The sequence below is a fragment of the Mustela lutreola genome, chromosome 4 (genome assembly GCF_030435805.1).
Source record: "Mustela lutreola isolate mMusLut2 chromosome 4, mMusLut2.pri, whole genome shotgun sequence".
Taxonomy (NCBI): Eukaryota; Metazoa; Chordata; class Mammalia; order Carnivora; family Mustelidae; genus Mustela; species Mustela lutreola.
In genome coordinates, this window is record NC_081293.1 from 155,972,524 (window position 1) to 155,991,380 (window position 18,857).

General features: G+C 49.2%; 2 protein-coding genes across 7 annotated transcripts in view; one reads left to right on the plus strand and one right to left on the minus strand.

Annotated features, from left to right (window-relative positions):
* WIPF3 (WAS/WASL interacting protein family member 3) overlaps positions 1-5,287 on the plus strand; it is a 76,696-nt gene extending 71,409 nt beyond the window's left edge. For 2 of the 4 annotated variants that reach the window (XM_059171460.1, XM_059171459.1), the window contains exon 8: positions 3,027-5,287. In XM_059171460.1, coding sequence (XP_059027443.1) covers positions 3,027-3,232 — 206 coding nt within the window. In that variant the 3' untranslated portion in view covers positions 3,233-5,287. Of the gene's footprint in view, positions 1-1,258; positions 1,336-1,909; positions 2,959-3,026 lie in introns of those variants that run through there. The other 2 variants (XM_059171461.1, XM_059171462.1) reach the window with 2 other exon arrangements.
* Positions 5,288-8,557: 3,270 nt separating this feature from the next.
* Positions 8,558-18,857, minus strand: part of SCRN1 (secernin 1) — a 61,374-nt gene continuing 51,074 nt past the window's right edge. For all 3 annotated transcript variants that reach the window (XM_059171467.1, XM_059171466.1, XM_059171465.1), the window contains 2 exons: positions 14,653-14,833; positions 8,558-12,551 (listed from right to left, as the gene is read on the minus strand). In XM_059171467.1, coding sequence (XP_059027450.1) covers positions 12,393-12,551; positions 14,653-14,833 — 340 coding nt within the window. In that variant the 3' untranslated portion in view covers positions 8,558-12,392. The remainder of the gene's footprint in view (positions 12,552-14,652; positions 14,834-18,857) is intronic.

Sequence of the window (18,857 nt, forward strand, 5' to 3'; positions counted from 1 at the left end):
TGGACAATCTGTCAGATGCTAATGATGTACTGTATATTTGTTAATTGAATTTAGATTCAAAAAAAGCTGGGGCTCGGGCTAAAGTTCTCTGCTCCGTGTCCAGTGCTCTGTGCACCCCAGCTTGCTTCCTCTCCACCCGGTGCCACGTAGCCCTTAGCTTGGAGAGACCATGCTGGCCCAGAGCTGCCGGTCAGATCTGCTTCTCCTAGGAGTCCAGTCTGTTCTAACCCACCTCCCTAGGCCAGGCATCGCGCTGCAAGGCTGGCTCTCCGACCCGGCTCGAGCGGCCAGCCACATCTGGGAATCCTCTCCAGTCCTTCTCCAGGTTCTGCAGTGTCTGTCCTCCCGCTGGTCGGCTGCAGAATGGATTTCTTTTTCTCTGATATGGAGTATCTCTGGGCCTGGATAAAGGCACAGACTGGCTTGGTTGACAAATGAGAAAAAATAAACCTGGAAGCCAGCTTGGCCCTCAGGCCTCTGCGCCTTCAGTCCTGGCACAGACTTTCTTCTCTAAGCCTCGCAGTTCAGAGAAGGCTTTCGTATCTGGCTGCTGTGCTCAGCACCGGGGCAGAGGGGCATCCGTGTGCCGGGAGGCCGCAGCTGGGGTCACTCAGGCTGCTCTGAGGGATAAACAGCAAGCTTCGAGTAGTGGGGACTCTGGGATAGAAACAGGGATTAGGCAAAGAAGAGGCATTTGGGGTTGCTCGGGTGTTTTATTCCCTATTGTCTCCCTCTATATTCTTTGACCCCTTCATTATGAGAATATATTTAAATGTAACTTGTGTGACATTTAAGCAAAATACATTTTAGAGAATGAGCTCAAGAAAAAATCCAAGCTCCTAGAAGAAAGCATGATTTATTCAGCATATAATTACCTTTTATTCCCTTTTTTAACCAACCCTAGCACGGTGCTTGGCACACAGTGCTTGGCACACAGTGCGTACTGGCCAAATGAGCGATTCTGGAAATGGTGGCTTGTTCTGAGCTAAGAAGCTGTCACGTGCATGTAGGCGACAACCTGTTCCCCTTCCAGCAGACTGGATGAGATGCTTTTGCATCCAGGCTGGGCCATGGAAGCAGTGGGTGGAAACACTCAGCCTAGGGCGGGGAGGAGCCTGGAGGTTTCAGGCTGACCGGCTCCTGGTACCCTCCGTCCCTCTGCTGTTGCTCTGAGCGCCAGCAGAGTCTGAGTTTCTCAGCGAAGCACGCAGTGGTTCCTGGGCCAATAGACAGCTGAGATCCTTCCTGTTTCTTTCAGGCCGCACGCCTGGTCCCTGGCTGCCCACGGAGGCCACAGGGCAGAGCTCAGATGACATCAAAGGCAGAAATTCTCAGGTAACACCTCCTCAGGTCTCTGAACGTAACAGCAGGAGTTCTTCTCAGGGAGCCCAGAAATGCTGAGAGAGTGTGCTTTGTCCCTAAAGCTTTACATACTTTGCTCAGATTCTTTTGTCCTTGGGGAAAGCCCTTTGGTGTACCTTTGTTTCCAGCTAGAGTGAAATGCGTACAGTTTCAAACTCTGAAGAGGGAAAACTCTGAAGAGGCTTCTGGGGAAGCCCCCCACCTCCAGAAGCAAGGCTGGCCACCCAGAAGCCCTTTGGAGCCCTACTTTAGGGGTCACCCCACTCCCTCGCCGCTTCCTCTTCCCTGGTCACAGTGGCTGGGGAGGCTGGATCAGATACTACTCTGCAATGTGCACCAAGCATGAGTCAGGGTTCTGTCTTGTCTATGGAATACAGGGTATCTCACGGCCCCCGTGGGGGTTTTTCTCCCATCAACGCGATCATTTCCTTTGGCCAAATGTAGTCACGATTCAAGTCCTGGTGGCTAGAGGAAGCTGGGAGGGGAACCAGACGGGTTCTTGTGGGATAAGACAGTCTTGGAAAAAATGTCCTCCTTCTCACACAAGGCAGCTTGGACAGACGGTCTCCTAACCCCAGGCCGAGATGACATCTGCTCACGACAGGATCTCATCTTTAAAGGCCCTTAGTTGGGGCGCCTGGGTGGCTCAGTGGGTTAAAGCCTCTGCCTTCCACTCAGGTCATGATCCCAGAGTCCTGGGACCGAGCCCTGCATTGGGCTCTCTGCTTGGCAGGGAAGCCTGCTTCCTCCTCTCTCTGCCTGCCTCTCTGTCTACTTGTGATCTCTGTCAAATAAATAAATAAAATCTTTTTAAAAAATAAATAAAGGCCCTTAGTTGTACCCTGGCCTCCTCCTGTTTCAGAGTTCTATGTGGCAAAGGGGGTGGCCTGCCATTCAGCTGGGTCCTCCTGCAGCCCCCTGGAACAGCACAGCAAGGGATGTGAGAAGGGAACAAGGCCCTGGACATGGGGATGAGTTCCTTGCAGGAGGACGAGCACCACCTTTTCTAACCACAGCTGAGCTAAGAACTGTGATAATCATGCAGACGATCAAAGGCTCAAAACGGCCGTCTGATTGCAGTTAAGGGAGAAATAGATAAGCACAGGGCAAAAGAAAACAGGGAGACTATATACAGAATTAACAGGCATCCGCTCTGGGAGGTAGTAGTCACGTCAGCGAGACAAAAAGCAGTCGCCCAGAAAGCTCACAGGGTTCTAGACATGATAAACTGCCCCCCAGGGGGCACTCTTCTTCTACGACAGAGAGACCCAAGTGATCTGTGCATGGGTGGGAGTCCTGGGCTGGAAATCTGAAGGCCTGGGGCCCTTTGTCTTTACCTTTGCCTTGTCTTGGGATCTCCAGCAAGTTCTTAGTTTTTCTTGAGTTTCTGTCACATGCTGGTGTTTGGTCTTATGTCTATTTCCAAGATGGCGGTACGTCTTGAGACGCCATCAACTCTTTGTCCCATTTCATCCCTTTCCCACCCAAAACCCCTGGGTCAAAATCAGCCCCTTGCATCTGACGGGACCCTTAGACCCTGGCAGCCTCATATGAATGCAGGAAGGCTGTGGTGCCCAGCCGCACAGGGGTGTGTGTGTGTGTGTGTGTGTGTGTGTGTGTGTAGTCTTCCAGATCCCCCTGGTAATGTTCCTGTCTTTCCACAGTTATCACTAAAGACACTCCGGTGAGAAGACAGAGGAAGCCAATGTCCTGTGAGCCGCCTGGGGGTCCACATCGCCAGATGGGCTTCCCCAGGAGAACGTGTCTGGCCTCACCATACTTAAGTTGCAATTCATTTAACATGCAAGCTCTGAGTGGAGCATTTATTTATTGTAAATACGTGGTTTGCACAGGCTTTAAATCAGTATGACAGCTCTTATTTGCATAATTTTAAAAAACCACACCCGTATTATGTTTCTCCATTTTCCAAGGATGCATCTTGGCATTCATCCATCACACCGATAGCACCCTGTCCCCACCCCGTGGTGTCCATTCCATGACTGTAAATAATGCGTGTGGGCTGGCCCTTCCTAGATTCTGAACCATCTTTAGAAGATTTCCTCGTTTGCAAGTAGTCCCAAAGTCATAGTCCCCACAGCAGCTTCTTATCGACATGATTCTATATTCTCCTCACACACACACTGCAAAATCAAACCCAGTAATGCCTTATAAACACTGCAGCTCAGAGAGAGCAGTGTGTCCCCACGCCCAGATAAGGCCACACAGCCTTCGGGGAACGAGATGCCATGTCTCGCTTCCGTTTTGTAGTACAGGGATTTTTTTTTTTTCTGCCTCATGTAAATATGACCCAAAAGGAAGGCAAGAGTGGGCTTGGCCCCTCCGATGCCAAGCACAGGGCCCTTTTGTAACAGAAAGCTCCTACAAGTAGCCAACGCCCTTCCTGTTTACAGTGCCCCCGGTTCCCACGTGCCCCTGGCTTTCCTCATGTCCGCCTAAGTTCCCAACTCCTTCCTGGCTTCTAGGGTAAGGCGAGATTCATGAGACTTAGGTATTTTTTTTTTCTGCAAGTTAGAAACCTATATAACTCATTACTATAGTCAATTGCATATTCTATCTCAGAGATGGTTGTTTGTTTGTTCTCCCCAAGAGTGGGATTTTCACGGAAACTAGGACATGAGGACGTGTAGATAGAAGCCTCTTGGCCAAGTATCTGCCTCACTGACCTGGTGCCTCACTCCTGTGCTTAGGAAGCCTGGCAGCCCCCGCCCGGCAAACGCAGCTCCCTTCCAAACTAAAGAGGGCCTGATGGGTCTGAGAGCTCCCCCTGCCCTGTGGGGGGCGCACTTCTCTGTCGGGGAGAAGTGCCCAAGGCCAGCCACCCCGGAATATGGAACTGGTCGGGAACGGCTCTGGCTGCTGTTCTCACACCCTTTTTCTGGAGCTGGCAAGGAAGTGGAAGTGTGTGTTTGCTTGCACCTAACCCCAGATGCCCCCCGTCCTTGGAGGAAGCTGTAAGAAGGGAAGGAGATAAAATAGAATGAAACAGACTGACCCCAGGTCTGTGCTCAAAATAGGTGCAGATTAAAGGAAAAGGGGGGGGCGGGTGCGGAAAGAGCGGTGGAAAAACAAGTGTCCTTTGGAACAACCCACTCATGTGCTCAGACCTGAAGGACACCGTGCCCAGACCAAACCATCCAGAACAGGTAGCCGGTTAGGAGGGTTTGGGCAAACGTGACTGCGTACACTTTGCTGTTGTCTAAAGACTAAGATGGCATCCTACATTGTTGTGCTTTCTCATTCCAGAGAGGAGCCGCTGAGCAAGGTCAAGTGCCCTTCTCTGGGGAATCAGTCATGCCAAATTATCACTGCTAACCCAATTGGAAAAGCAGCTTTTTGCAGGTCAGCAGCTCTGGGCATAGCTGATTGGTTTTATTGGTTCTGGAAGGTTTCCAAAAGGTCGGGATTTCTTTATTATAACGGGACCCGCTCCATCTCCCTCCCAGCTGTAGGAAAATAATTACAAGGGTTTTAATTATCATGATGAAGAAAGCCCAAGACAAAGGCAAGTCCACCTTCCGTGGAGACTGGCTGCCCCATGAGGTGTTTATGCATTCACGTTCCACACCCCTGGGATAGAAGTTAAAAACAAAACCTATCAAGGACAGAGGGGAGGGAGGGGCAGAAACCAGAAACTGCAGCTAGGGAGACATCTCAGGAATCTGGCCTCCTATCTCTCCTCGAGACCCGTCACTGAATTCAGCGCGTCCGCTGGCAGGACAGACCTCAAGCCCCTTGACCATAAACTCACGCAGAGCCAACGAGTTCCAGAGCTCTTGCCACTCTCCAGTGTTCTCACTGACCCCGTCGTCTGTGGCTCCCCCGTGTTTCATATGTATTTTATATTTATTGATGTGCCCTCTGCAGACTCATTTCTTTGTATCCAATAAACTTTAATAAGTGGAAATGCTTCTGCCCGTGTCCTCGTTAAAACCCATCGAGGGTCACGAGAACTGACCTAAGCCAACCATTTTTCAGGGTTAAAAGGGCTTCTAAGAAGGATGGGACACGGGGGCGCCTGGGTGACTCGGTTAAGCGTCTGCTTTCGGCTCGGGTCATGATCCCAGGGTCCTGGGATGGAGCCCCACATCAGTCTCCCTGCTCAGTGGGGAGTCTGCTTCTCCCTCTGCCCCCCTCCCTGTGTCAAATAAAATAAAATCTTAAAAAAAAAAAAAAAGGATGGGACATGAAGGGTACTCACACAGAGCCCAATGCCAGCTGTGACACACTGTGTTTGAAACGAGGCCTTTCTTTTCTGAGCTGACATTTCTAACTAACCTGTATAATGTTTTCCTAGTTTTGAGGCCCCTGAGTGGCTCAGATGGTTACGCATCTGCCTTCCACTCAGGTCATGATCCCAGGGTCCTGGGATCAAGCCCCACATCCAGGCTCTCTGCTCAGCGGGGAGTCTGCTTCACCTTCTCCCTCTCTTCCCCCTGCTCCTGCTCTCTTACTCTGCCAAATAAATAAATATTTAATAATAATATGTTCCTGGTTTTTGTAGCTAAACTAAACTGATGGGTATCGAGGGAAATCCAAGGGAAAATATGTCTGAAATGCATTTTCTTAAAAAAAATAGGTAACACTGTATTGTTTTATTCATAGAAAATGGGCAGAGTATTGCTTATAGAATGCCTCTAATTTGTGTTAAAATGGAACAGCTTTTGATCTCAAGTGCACTGAGCACCTGCCCCAACTTAGCGAACCCCTCAAAACATCTGTATGGGGCAGTATCCTCAATCACCATTCTAGTATTTTCAGGTGGCCTCTTTGGTATGTGGTGCAGGGGAGATGACGTTCACCTACTGGGTCAGCTGGCTTAGAGTCAAACATAATCTATTTGGCCTCTTACAAGTTTGGGGATGTAAATTACATAACCAGCGTGTGCCTCAGTTTCCTCATGTGTAAAACAGGGACACAAATATGGACCTAAGCATATAGTGGTCAAGATGTAGTGACATAAGCCCTAAAGAAGCCCTTCACTCTTGGGTCCCCACAGATGCAGGGATGAGCACACCCCGCACTCTAGGGTACAAGTTTGCTCATTTCAGCTGAGTCCCAGACAGCTCCCCTTGGCTGTACCCTGGCATTCCACTTCAACTGTTACAGAGCGGCTCAGAGCACCCCCCTGACTGGCTCTGCTGCTGGATAGCAAGGAGAGAACAGTAATTAAAATTCATAGACGTTCCAGAAATAAGTCTCATCTAGAAACTCATTTCAAAGTTCGCTGCCACACACTGGTTTTTGTAGTCCTCCTAATGAGTGAAGGACCCGATTTGTTTTATCTGCCGCTCTTATTAGCAGAGGTAGAGAGAAGCTCTTTCCCTACCAAAAGGGCCATTCTGAGTGGAGAAGAAAAGCAGAGGCCCAAGATAATCCATGAAGGGGGTGATGAAGGTCAAAGCCACAGACTACGGAGGTGAAGGAGCCATACTTTTAGGAACCGCTGATGGAGTGATGCGGGGCAGAGGTGGCAGCTACGAGGGTGAGGGAAGCAGCTCCATGAGCAGGGCTGTACCTATGACTTGCAGGAGTGAGTTCCAAATGCTCACACCAGGCCCCAGGGATTTGCACATCCTTCACAAAGCTGCTCTGTTACAGACTGAATTATGTCTTCCAAAAACTCGTATGTGGAAGTCCTAACTCCACATCTCAGATTGTAACTTTCTTTGGGAATAAAGTTGTTGAAGATGTAATTGGTTAAGGGGAGGCCATATGCAGTGGGGTGGGCCCTAATCCAGTCAGCCTGGTGTCCTTGTAAGAAGGGAGATTTGGTCACAGACACAGTGATGCTATGTGAAGATGAAGACAGAGATGGGGTGAAGCTGCAGGCCAGCAAACCACCAGGAGCTGGTGGAGAAGCGTACGACAGATTCTTCCCCACAGCCCTCAGAGGGACCCAACCTCGCAGACACCTTGTTTTTTGACTTCTCGCCTCCAGAACTGTGAGACGATCCATTCCTGGGGTTTGAGCCAAGCACTCTGTGGTATTTGATGATAGCAGCCCCAGCAAACAAACGTGTGGTCACGGTGGAGCTTTGTGGGAGAATGTTATGTTTCTGAAAAAAGAGTTGGAAATAAGGTTTAAAGAGCTAGCTGTTCCTGGTCATGTAAATGGGGCGGTCGTCTTCTCTGACCTTGACATCAGTCAGTTGTACCAAGGACAAAGTCCTATCTTCATGAACAAGATACTACTCAGTTATCTTTTGCCTGTCACCGTGGAGACCGAATCATGGAAGCAGTGTGGCATTTCTAGGTCATGGGAGTGGGAACAGCTAGCCTTTCTCGTCAGTGAAGTTAGTTAGTAGCAGTGCCATGGCTTTCATATAAAGATGCTTGGCGTAGATGGCACCGATGTTCTGGCAATCAGGACTTCCGTTTCTAGTGTGGTTTCTGTTTGTGGTATAAGATGCGTGACATAAATTCACCATCATGACCATGCTGAGTATTGTTACGTACCTTCACAGGATTGCGCAGCCAAGCTCCAGAATTCTTTCACCAGCTTGCAAAACTAAAACTCTACTGCCTTGACAACAACTCCTCATTCCCCATTCTCCCAGCCCCTGGCAACCACCATTCCACTTCCCGGGGTTCTAGGAGCTTAACTACTCTTGGGACCTCATGTAAGTGGGATCAGACAATATTTGTCTTCTGGATCCTGGCTTATTTCCCTCAGAATAACATCAATGGACACTTGGGTTGTTTGCACCTTTTGGCTATTGAGAATAATGTTGCTATCAACAGGGGTGTACAAACATCTCTGAGGCCTTGCTTTCGGTTCTTTTGGGCATCTACTCAGAAGCGGAATTTCTGGGTTATATGCTAATTCTATCTTTTCAACTTTTGTGAGGCACGGCCATACCGTTTTCCATATCAGCCGCACCATTTTCCACTCCCACCAACACTGTACAAGGGCTCCAGTGTCTCCACAGCCTCACCGACACTGTTATTTTCTGCTTTTTGATAGTAACCATTCTGATGGGTGTGAAGTGGTCTCTCACTGTGCTTTGGTATTTATTTTTAAGAGTGACTTATCCACAGAATGGTACACCACGTTGGAAATGCTGAGCTGACTGGGTTTTCTGAAGATGCCAGTCAGAAAAATATATTCCCCATTCGTACATTTTCTATTTTGTGACTGATGTCCACATTTATTCATGAAACACAAGGACATTCATTTGAGTGTTTTTTGTTTTTTCTTTTATTGTATGCTTGATGTATTCAGAGACAATTCCAAGGGCAAGCACTGGAGAGGGAAGTTATCTGGTTCATAGGTGTTTGTACAAAAGGCTGTTAAGACTACATGGTCAGTTCCCACTGCAGGAAACACAAAGATTTTTCTTTTTTTATTATTCCCTGCCAATAGCATTTTCCAGCTCACACATTTAACTTCTCACAACATGATTGCAAACATGTACCTATTCATTCCCATGAGAAATCTGCATGTGACATTTCGGAATGTTTGAAGTCAGTCTGATAAAGCACACTTGACACAAGCCATAGGAGGAGAGCTGGGACTTGGGACTGTGCAGGATGAAATGTCACCACCATGGGGATGCACAGGGTGGTGCTGGGATAGCACGTGCTTGTGACCCGCCACTCCTCCCCCCCATACAAGAATAGTCATCTGGGGGGGGGGGGTGTCTCTCCTCCCTCGTTCTTCCATGTGCTTCCTTCCTATAGCTGAGAGCTCAGTTGAAGACCTCCCTTACAAATGACCTGACTGTTCTTTAGCTGAGAATGCAGTTCATGGTTTCCTAGCGGGCACATTGGTCCCACCTGGTTTCCCTGCTGGGCCAGCCAGGGTGGTGTAACACCTGTACCAATGCGGGATGATGTAAGTTAGGGAGCGAAATGGTTTGCCTGATTGGCAATTATTTTTTATACCTAATGATTCACCCAATAGTGAAGGAACTTCACTGCTAATATCTAATATGCATATACCTGCTCTGTTAGCTTGTAAGAAAGACTCTTCTTAATGGTAACACTGTGTCTTATGTTACTGGGCACTAAGGAATCACCGTAATTTCAAGTACATCCTTATTCTACCTAGAATTCCAAACCAGCCTCCCAAGAATTAAGAGTACTATTCTGCTTTGCTAATTTACTTTTACTGTAGCCTCTTTCCCCCCGAGGGGATAAGGGGTGTCTTCATCTATGGTAAATCCCATCTACTAGACAAGACGAAATAGCTTATGTTTGGTTATGGGGCATGGGGATAGGGGAAAAATTCCATCGTGGCCATGTCTTCTTTCTGCACAAAGCATGCACAGCTCCCCCATCCAAGTCTTAATGGATACACAAATGGTATTTCAGGAAGCTATTTACACACCGACCTTTAAACATTGCTTTCATAGTTATCTTGCATATTCATTTCCCCACACTGCCTTTAGAAAAGCAATCCCTGGTCAAGAAATCATCTACGTAGTGATAAGCATTTTTCAAAAGCAGAGTCTGTTAGGAGCATTTAAAAAGAAACATCTCACCAACAACCTGCCCAAAATTCAACAACATATTTTAAGCAGTTGACCTAAGTAGATAAAAGTCACAAAAAGTGAGTCCAGGCGCATCTGCAGACTCCTTACTCTCTTGTTTTTCCCCACAACCCCCAAGGCACAAAGATTCATCTACTACTATTACTGGGGGTTTGACTGTACACAGATCCCGACAGCGCCAGAGGGAAGCATCCCAGCCCCATTGAACTTCTGCCAAGCTGTGCCATGGCGGGCTGCCACGCCCCCTGGTGGTAAGACAGGAGCATCACAATTGTGACGTACAGTGTTCGCCAAGACAATTTTCATTTTGGGTTGGCCCTACTTTGAGATGCTGGCCAAACGTCCCCTAACAGAAGTAGCCATTGTATTTCCCACTTCACAGTGGCTAGGGAACACACAGTCTGGATGGGTTATCCATGACCTTTGCTTAGCCCATAATAAGGGAAGCCATCTCACTAGACTTCTTTTGGTAAAACCCTGAATCACGGTGGGTATCTCTGATCTGATCAAGTATTTCTATAACAGGTGGAACTGAAACCATGTGGTGAAATTTTACGGTGGCTCTTCTTAAATAGCCACTAAGCAGGGGGACTTAGGAGAGGCAAGGTACCTCTGTCACCCTTCCTCCCCCGCCAAGCCTCCCCATCCCCTGCCTTAGCATCCGTAAACAGATGCACTGAGGGTGGCTGCTCCCTCTAAGAGAAGGCCCTGCATTCATCGACAGGGAAAGCCCTGGATGAGATTCAGCTACCACAAGCCACCATGAACGGCTGTGTTTACTCTCTCAGGCCAAACATCCTCCCCACCATCTACCACTCATTGTTTACGATTTTACAACCAGAATTCACAAAACTGCTGGACCAAAAGCTCGTGGCGCTCTGACACCCACACTCTTCAAGGGAAGTTGGTAGCCCAAGATGTGTTCTGGTAAGACCCGTGGCCCTCTGTGCCCACATCTGTGTGTGGGACCATGTCCCTTCCAGCCCACACAGCCTACCATGCACCGTGGTCAGCGCAGAGTCACTAACCCTAGGTCACTTTGAAGAGTAAAAACACTCTCAGTATTTCCACTTGCCAGTTCCTACCAGTGATGAAGTGTGAATGGGCCCCATTGGCATGGGGGAGGCCGGAGTAAAGGAACTGCTGTCCTTCCACTAGTGGCTACACCTGCTCCCCCGTCTATCCATCATCTCTGCCCCCCAAGCATCTCACAGCGCTCGAGAGTATCGATGGCCAGAGCGAAGTCCCCCCACGCCGCACCTGCCCACTTCAGCTACCTTCCGAGAGCAGCTGCAAGCACTAGCAGGAAGGGCCAGAGAGAGCCAGCTGCCTCCTACGTGGCTTTGTGGGCTAGAGCGAGCTGGGCAGGAAGGCTGGGGGTTGGATCGCTACCCCACGGCGAAATGCTTCTGCAACCATCTGTCACCTCCTTGCCCTCTGTCTTCCCAGTGTGGAGCCCATCTGGTCCTCCTCACACGCTCTTCTTCTATGCTCTGGTGGTAAGTCAAATCCTCCGTGTGAATGCGACGATGGAAACAAATCAGTTTAATTCAAGTCTCTGCGGAGATAATGTCATCGCTGCTCAGATTCCAGCTACTTTAGCTGAAATCTAGACAGTCAAGAGTTTCTCCTTTTCTTTCCCCTGCCAGCTGGGGAAATCCACAGCTTTGTGGGGTGGAACTATGCCCTGGGGCCACTGAATTAATCCTGAAGTAGATGGCCATCCTCGGGCCCGAAATCACTGCACCCAAAGCCACATCCAAGGGGTGGGCACGCCGCTGGGCAGGGAGAGCCACGTGGTGATGCGGGGATATGCCACCATGCGGCTGCCTCGGAGTCTCTCCCGTGGGCACTCCTGACTCCACTAACCAGCTATCCCGCACACACGGGCTGTCTGCAGGTGGCCCGCACACAAGCATGGTGTAGAGACTCTAGTACGATCCTGGGAATCAGGATGAGCTGGGACCACAGAAGGGCTCCCTTTGTTCCTCGCCAGTGGTTTGGTCCCCTCATGTGGGGACAGTCTGCATGACAGGCATTCACTCATGGGACGGGAAGCCTGGAAGCTACTCCCTCAAGCACACACAGAAGAGCCCTGTGCCTTCTGTCAACCTGGAAGAAATCAGTACTGGAAGGAAGAATAAGACTTCAAAAGATTTTGCTTTTCCCGCACACTTAAGCGCTGTGCAGCCCCCTCCTGAGGCCTGATGAACCCTCGTCCTCCACGAGAAGGCTAATGTGTCCACTGTCACTGAGAGGCAACCAGAGCGGCTGGAAGTGCACAAGCAGTCATACAGTCGGACGACAGGCAGATGGAGACGCGTTACATTGCAAAAGAAGGGAAGCTACGTGGTAGGGGAAGGGGTCACTGCTGAGCTTCGGGCAGAATGCAAGAGTGTGACTTTAACACATCTGAACTGTCTCATTTTACTCACACAGGAGAGTGGTTTGTTTTGCTGGTAATTTAGTAAGGTGGGAACATTTAAATAAGAAGGGGAAATATTCGGAATGCTTACTTCACTTAAAGAACTTAATCTCAGTGTCAACACAGTCATAGAAAAGATCCCCCACTTCGCTGGGGTCCAGGGGGTCAGAGCCGGTCAGGATTTCTTCCATGGCCTCCAGGCCTTGCTTCTCTAGTTCCAGCATGGTCTTTCTCAGCTGGCGACCTTGCTCCTGAGGAAGGACGGAAATAGCGCGGGTCACTACAGCGGACAAGAAAGCCTCCCAGAGGCCCCCCAACCCCGTTCAATCTGTTTCCCCACAACTGCTACAGGGACCATTCTAGAATGCCAGGTCGGTTATGGTACTTCTCCCCTTGGCATCCTTAACTCCTCGCTGCTTTCAGGTCAAAATCCAGGCTCTCAGGAGACACTCAGGAAAGGCCTTTTGTAACATACATAGCTCTCTCTTGCCTCCCCTCCTACCATGGCCCTCATGTCTCCTTCCCTTCAGCCAGACTGAATTAACTATGCTCTTCCAACCCATGACACTCCACTCTGCTCTTCCTCAGCACTTGGTCAACTTGTACCCATCTCCAGGCCTCTCTGAACCTTTCCTCTGGGCTCTCTGTCAATGCCTTTACTCAGTCATGGCTGTTCTTTTCCTGTCTTGTTAGGTCTGTCAACTTGCCTGCATGCCCCATTAGCCCACGATCTCCTGGGAGTGAGAACTGAGCTCATCACTATGCTCCACTGCCTGGGACACAGTAGACATTCCCAAGAGCCGTTTGTAGAATGAATACATGGATCAGCGAACAAACGTGTTCCACACATCCCAACTTACTTTCATTCTGAGGTGGGGAGATCTCTTCTTCCACTCACTCACGGCGGATGACCGTGAGAAGCTTTCATGGGCCCAATTTGTCCCAGAATGGAGAAGCTGCCGTCACCACCCATCCACCACTTCCTAACAAGGCTTTGACACAAACCAGTGGTCATTTCTCCATGTCAAAGCCCACCCAACCTCATCAATCTCAACTCTTTGACATTTTATGCAGACTAGCTCAAACACACAGCCCTTTCTCCCTCTGCCTTCCAGTTGCCAAACATTCAAAAACCACCAAGTGGCGTTTTTATTCGGGGCTTGCTATCCTCCCTAGAAAACATGCACAGTTGGGAAGCGAGGTGGACCGCTCTGAGCAAAGCCCAGCGCGGTGAGGTGGCCGCGCTCATGCTTCCAGGGACACGTTTGGCAGGGAAGGCAGATGTGAAAACACCGTGACTTTGACACGTCCAAATGGTTGTTTCTGTGGCATGGAAAAGCAAACTCTAGGAGTAGCAAGGCTGCCCTTCTCTGAGATTCTTTCTGGATTTCCCTGGATTTACTGTTGATGTTGCCCTTCTTTCTATGCTTTTCACAGAGTCCGCCAAGCTAGGAAGGAGAAAATAAGCTCCCCCAGTCCACACAAAGGCAGGTACCCATTTGTCTACAAGGTGTCCCTTTCTTCAGGACAATCTGGACCTGTTCTAAGTTGTTAAACACATGCATGGGAGGCCAGTGGGCATTTAACGACCATGTTCCTTCCCCTCCCCTTCAGCAAAACAGAGGCTTGGGGGTTATACATGATCTGTCACGAATGGCTGCCGTGGGCAAATACAGTGTGTGTCTTGTTTGAATTGATGTCTTGTGACTTCATTTACCAAAGCTTGGGCCAAGATGGGTGTGGGAAGCTGCACAAGAAGAATAACTTTTTTTAAAAACTTGGAATTTGGGAATCTTTTTTTAAAACTTTTTAAAATTATAGTAAAATATACATAACCTAAAATTTTCTGTTTTAGCCATGTTTAAGTGTACAAGGTCAGTGGCATAAGGATATTTGCACTGTTGAACACCCATGACCACCATCCATTTCCAGAAGTTTCTCAGAGTTACCTTTTTTTTTTAAAACAACATATGACTGTACCTTTAAGTAAAGTTTTGCCATCTTGTACAACTCTGTACCCCCAAAAGTACAGAAAGATTTTTAGACAGCAGAAAAGCAGTTATCCCTACTAGGACCACATATTTCTGTTATTCCTAGGTAAACAGTAAATGAAAGAGGGATATTCCAAGCCCACTGAGTTCTGGAACAACATCAGAAGTAAAGGCTTTGTTTCATTTGGATTCAAGAGACTGGCTGGAAAAATTAACAGCAGGCTTCTAGGAAGGGCCTTGGGTACCTGGATTTCTGAAAGAAGGCAAGCTGGTGAGGAGGAAAGTGATGAGTTCCATAACTGCTCCCCTGTCTCCCCTTTTGCAGACCACGCCCCCTCCACAGGCTTGGCGCCAGGCTCACCTGGTCACTTTCGATGACAGCACGTGCCCACTCGTGGGCCTTGTACAGCTCATGCCGGCGGTCTGGCTTCTCCAGGAACCGAGGCTCCTTTTTGGCAGGGTCATTGTCCCCAAAACAAGGAGACTGTGCTTTGGGGACAAGTTTCACATCATCAACAAAGATGAAAGGCTTGAATATGGACCTGGAGAGAAAGGAGGGGTGCTTTAGCCAAACTGAACTTGAGGCTTGAAGACACCAGACTGTCCTTCCGCTCAGCAAACACTGCCTGAGCCAGCTCGTGGTGGGCGGTGGGTGGTGGGTGGGTGCCAAGACAGAGACACCACTGCATATTTTAGTAAATATTTTAGTAAAACTGTCATTTACCAGCTGCAAATTCTCCTATTAACAGCAAGGAGACATCAAAACAGACTTGCTTTGTTCTGGGAAAACCATTTGAGAGGCCCCTTTTAGTTATGTAAAGCAAGGCAAACAGACACTTAGTGTCCAGAGGAAAGGGTGCCATGGGCCATCTATTGGCACTGGGAGAGGTCTGCCTTTCTCTACCACAGCTTGCTGAAAGTGGCCTCCTGGAAAGGAAGGGTCTGAGAACCCATCTCTTTTTTTTTTTTTTAAGGTAACCTATTGGCAGATGACACAAAGGTTCCCAGAGTCCCCAGACACACTACAGAGAAACAGAAGCCCAGTTGTGTGAAAGAGGAGCTCTGGGCATAGGAGGTGACTAATGCAAGAACTCCTTCAGCTCTCTGCCACGATGGTGCACCTTAAGGAAAACGGCTGTGTGGGTGAGCACATGCATGTGCATGCACATGTATCTGTGCATACCTGAGCACATGTACACACATACACACACACACCCCAAAAGAGCCACGTTTCTAAAAAACTGCATCCTGGGATCCCAAGCCAACAGGGAGTGTGGAGAGCACATGGGAGTGTAACACAGGGAGAGAGCCCTCTTCTCCTCTCTCTGCACCCAGAGAAAACAGTGCTGAACGACGGCAGTGCTCCTGGACCCCAAGGGTGGCTTGCATGTAGCCGCACATGGGGCAGCACCTGGAATAACAAGAAGACAGAGAAGACTACATCCAGACTCCCACGCGTACTGGTCAGATTTGGGTTCTTTTCTCTCCTCTCAGCCAGTGCCCCTCAGCCATTCCATGCCTCAGGTGGGGGAGCAGTGAGCTGGGATATTGACCCCTGGGCCCTGAGGTGGCTGGGCCTGAGGTGGCCACAGCAGCCTTGCCAGTGTGCCCCACAAACATTTCCAGGTGTGTCATAATAAGAAAAGAACCAGAAACAATGACCCTGGCTACCCAAATTGTGTCCTTAGATGGGAGGCATCAACAGCCCCCTACAGCCCCAGCCCCCTCCTGCTGGATCAGAACCTGCATGTGAAGAAGGCACCCAGGGGACTCCTGACATACCAGGTCTGAGGAGCCCAGCGAGGTTTCCCCAGCTGCTTGAAAGCAGAACATTCCTGAAGGGAGAACGTTCCTCGGAAAGCTCTCGTAAGCCAAAACGGCATAAGGCGAAGAAGCAATTACCATTTTGTAACAGCAAAAATCCTCTCGGGATTTCTTGTGTGTAGTGAAAACAGGTACCATACTAACGTCCATCTTTCATACAAGTGAAGTGGGGTAAAGTGAACTTGCAGATAGTGGGGAAAATCTGTAATGAGAACTGACCTCTTAGATTGGTTCCCTGGGGTTATCGAGGGAAGGAGGCTCAGGAGAGGAAGAAAGAGCCAGAAGTCACTCTGCAAGACTGGGCTCCGGCTAAGTTAATGTGAGAATTAAAAGCAGTGAGACCTTCATGCTCCCAGCTGGTAGAGTGGATGGTGCTGACTAGGGATGGGTGCCAGGCACCTTGCTGTCTGCAGGGGATGCGAACATTTACAGGAGACTAGACCCATCCTCAGCCCCTTCTCCTGGAAGCACACAGTATGTGGGCTGGCCTACTTCCACTGGGCCAAGGCTGCCCAGGACGCAGCGGGGCTACCCTGCACAGAGGGCTGGCAAACCGCCAACGGGCACCTCCTCCAACCTCTTGGACGTACATGGGTCCGACCCTCCCACCCACAGAAGGCAAGCACCCCACCCTTCAGGGCTAAGAGCAAGCCGGGCTCCTGAAAAGTCCGTGTGCAGCACACTGTCCTCCAACAGACGTTCAGCTGCAGCCTCCTGGGTGGGCAGGGTCTCGTCTGTATGGGAGGCGGGGTCTGAGCTCCCGCCACACAGTCCGAAGCCTGTGCAGTGCACATCGTTTCAGCCACAGGGTCGCTGGCCAGAAAGGGTCAGAGCTGTGACCTCCACGGGCTAACACTGGGCGATGGGGCTGGCCCCAGGCCTGGCCTCTGGCAAGGCTTGACTTGACTCTTCATTTCAAGGCCACTCTGGCACAGTGACCCCGTGGATGAGATTGGATAAAAATTACTGCTGATGACAGATGACAATAGTACTAATATTTATTTAAGTCAGAATGTTGGAATTATAACTCAGGCTTGAATATTTGTGGCTAGGTATCCAAAAAAAGCAGAATGTGGATAACTCAGTGGTCCCCAAACCTTCTGATTTCTTGCCAAGCCTCAGAGAAAATCACACTAAACTTCCAAATAGGTGAGGAGTATCTCTGGCACTTTCCCACACTTCAAGTTCAAATGGTAGCTTTTCAAATGCCACCTGATCGAATCTATGTTCATTATTGGCCCAGAAAGTAAAAGACTTGACCAAGGTCACAGCCAATGGCAAAGCTAAAACTGTCCCCGGGGTCATAAGGCACCACCCCTCCTAGGCCACCCGGACAGGGCAGGGCACACTTTGTCGCACTTTGGAGCTCTCCCAGGGTGTCCCAGGGTTGGCTCTGATGTGGGACACAGCTGAGGGGGATCCAGAAAGCTGGTTCTGCTCTGTCTTTGGTTTCAGAGAAGCCATCAATCCTGGAATTTACCCTGGTCACTCAGCCCCTCCATGGTGCGCTGTGACAGGAACACAAGCTAATAGGACCAGAAGGGGAAAGTGCTTCCAGTAGCAAAAGGCAGCCCAGCAGCTGGTCAATGAGGAAGTTTAAAGCTGGCTGAGCTACTCTGAGAGACAATCCAGCCTCAGGAGAGACAATGAAGCAAAAGAAGCCATGAGCAGCACAAAAGAAACCACGTCACCACAACCATCAGCTCTCCCTGAGACAAATCTCAGGTCTGATGACAAGAAGCACAGCACGGCTTCCACAGTCTGGCTCAGAGGTCTGCAGAATGTTAGCCTTGGAGACACTTGGAGCCACAGCCAAGAAACACACTCCCCTAGAGGAATCTTTGCCATATCTGTCCTTTCTGTCTTCCAAAACCTCATGATTGATGCACTGAGCCAGTGTAAAAAAAAAAAAAAATCTGTCTTCCTTTCATTTGTTTTCTCATTTGGAAGGAAAACAAAATTACCATGAAATCCCCTACCATTTTATAGTGTATCATAATTCTCAAAGTGCTTGCCTTCAGTTCTCCTGCTACTCCTATTTATCCATTCACTCATCAGGAAATACATGTTGAGTGATGACTGAGCAACAGATCCCTGTTCTAGGTGCTCGGGATACAGCAATGAATAAGGCAGGACAAAAATTCCCATCCCATTTTACAGATGAAAAGACTGAGGCTCCTAGCAGCTAAGTGCTTGGTCCAAAGTGGCAAATGGAGAACTAAATTCAGATGTCCAAAGCAGAGGTCAGTTTTTCCCCACTACTTCTCAATATTACAGCCTTCTATTGGTTTTTTATACACATTGTCAGAAAAATGACACCCTTTTTGTGCTTTGGGATTTGGAATTTTATTATCAGCGGCCAGCTAGCACTTCTGACCTCAACCACGGCTCTGTCCTCACTGAAGGTGCAGGAAGTCCCTTAGTGACTAAGCCAGGCTTACTCAGGGCCCCAGAATCCCCAGCAGATCCGCTGAGGGGAGTCTGGAACAGAGCAGGGGAGCAGCACAGGCTTCTGCTCAGATGAATCTATTAAACTTTCAAGCAAGTTCAGAAGAACCCAGAATAGCCAGTTTTCTCTCAATTGCAGGTGTCCCTCTGCATAGGTCACTCTGACATTTTACTGTGAGTCACTTTAATCACACAGTCACAGCCACATCTGGCTGAGAGCAGAACCTATCAGTGAAGAGCCTTTCTATTTAGAGGGAAGAGAACTAGTACTTTTGGAGCATGGGACAAGCTTCG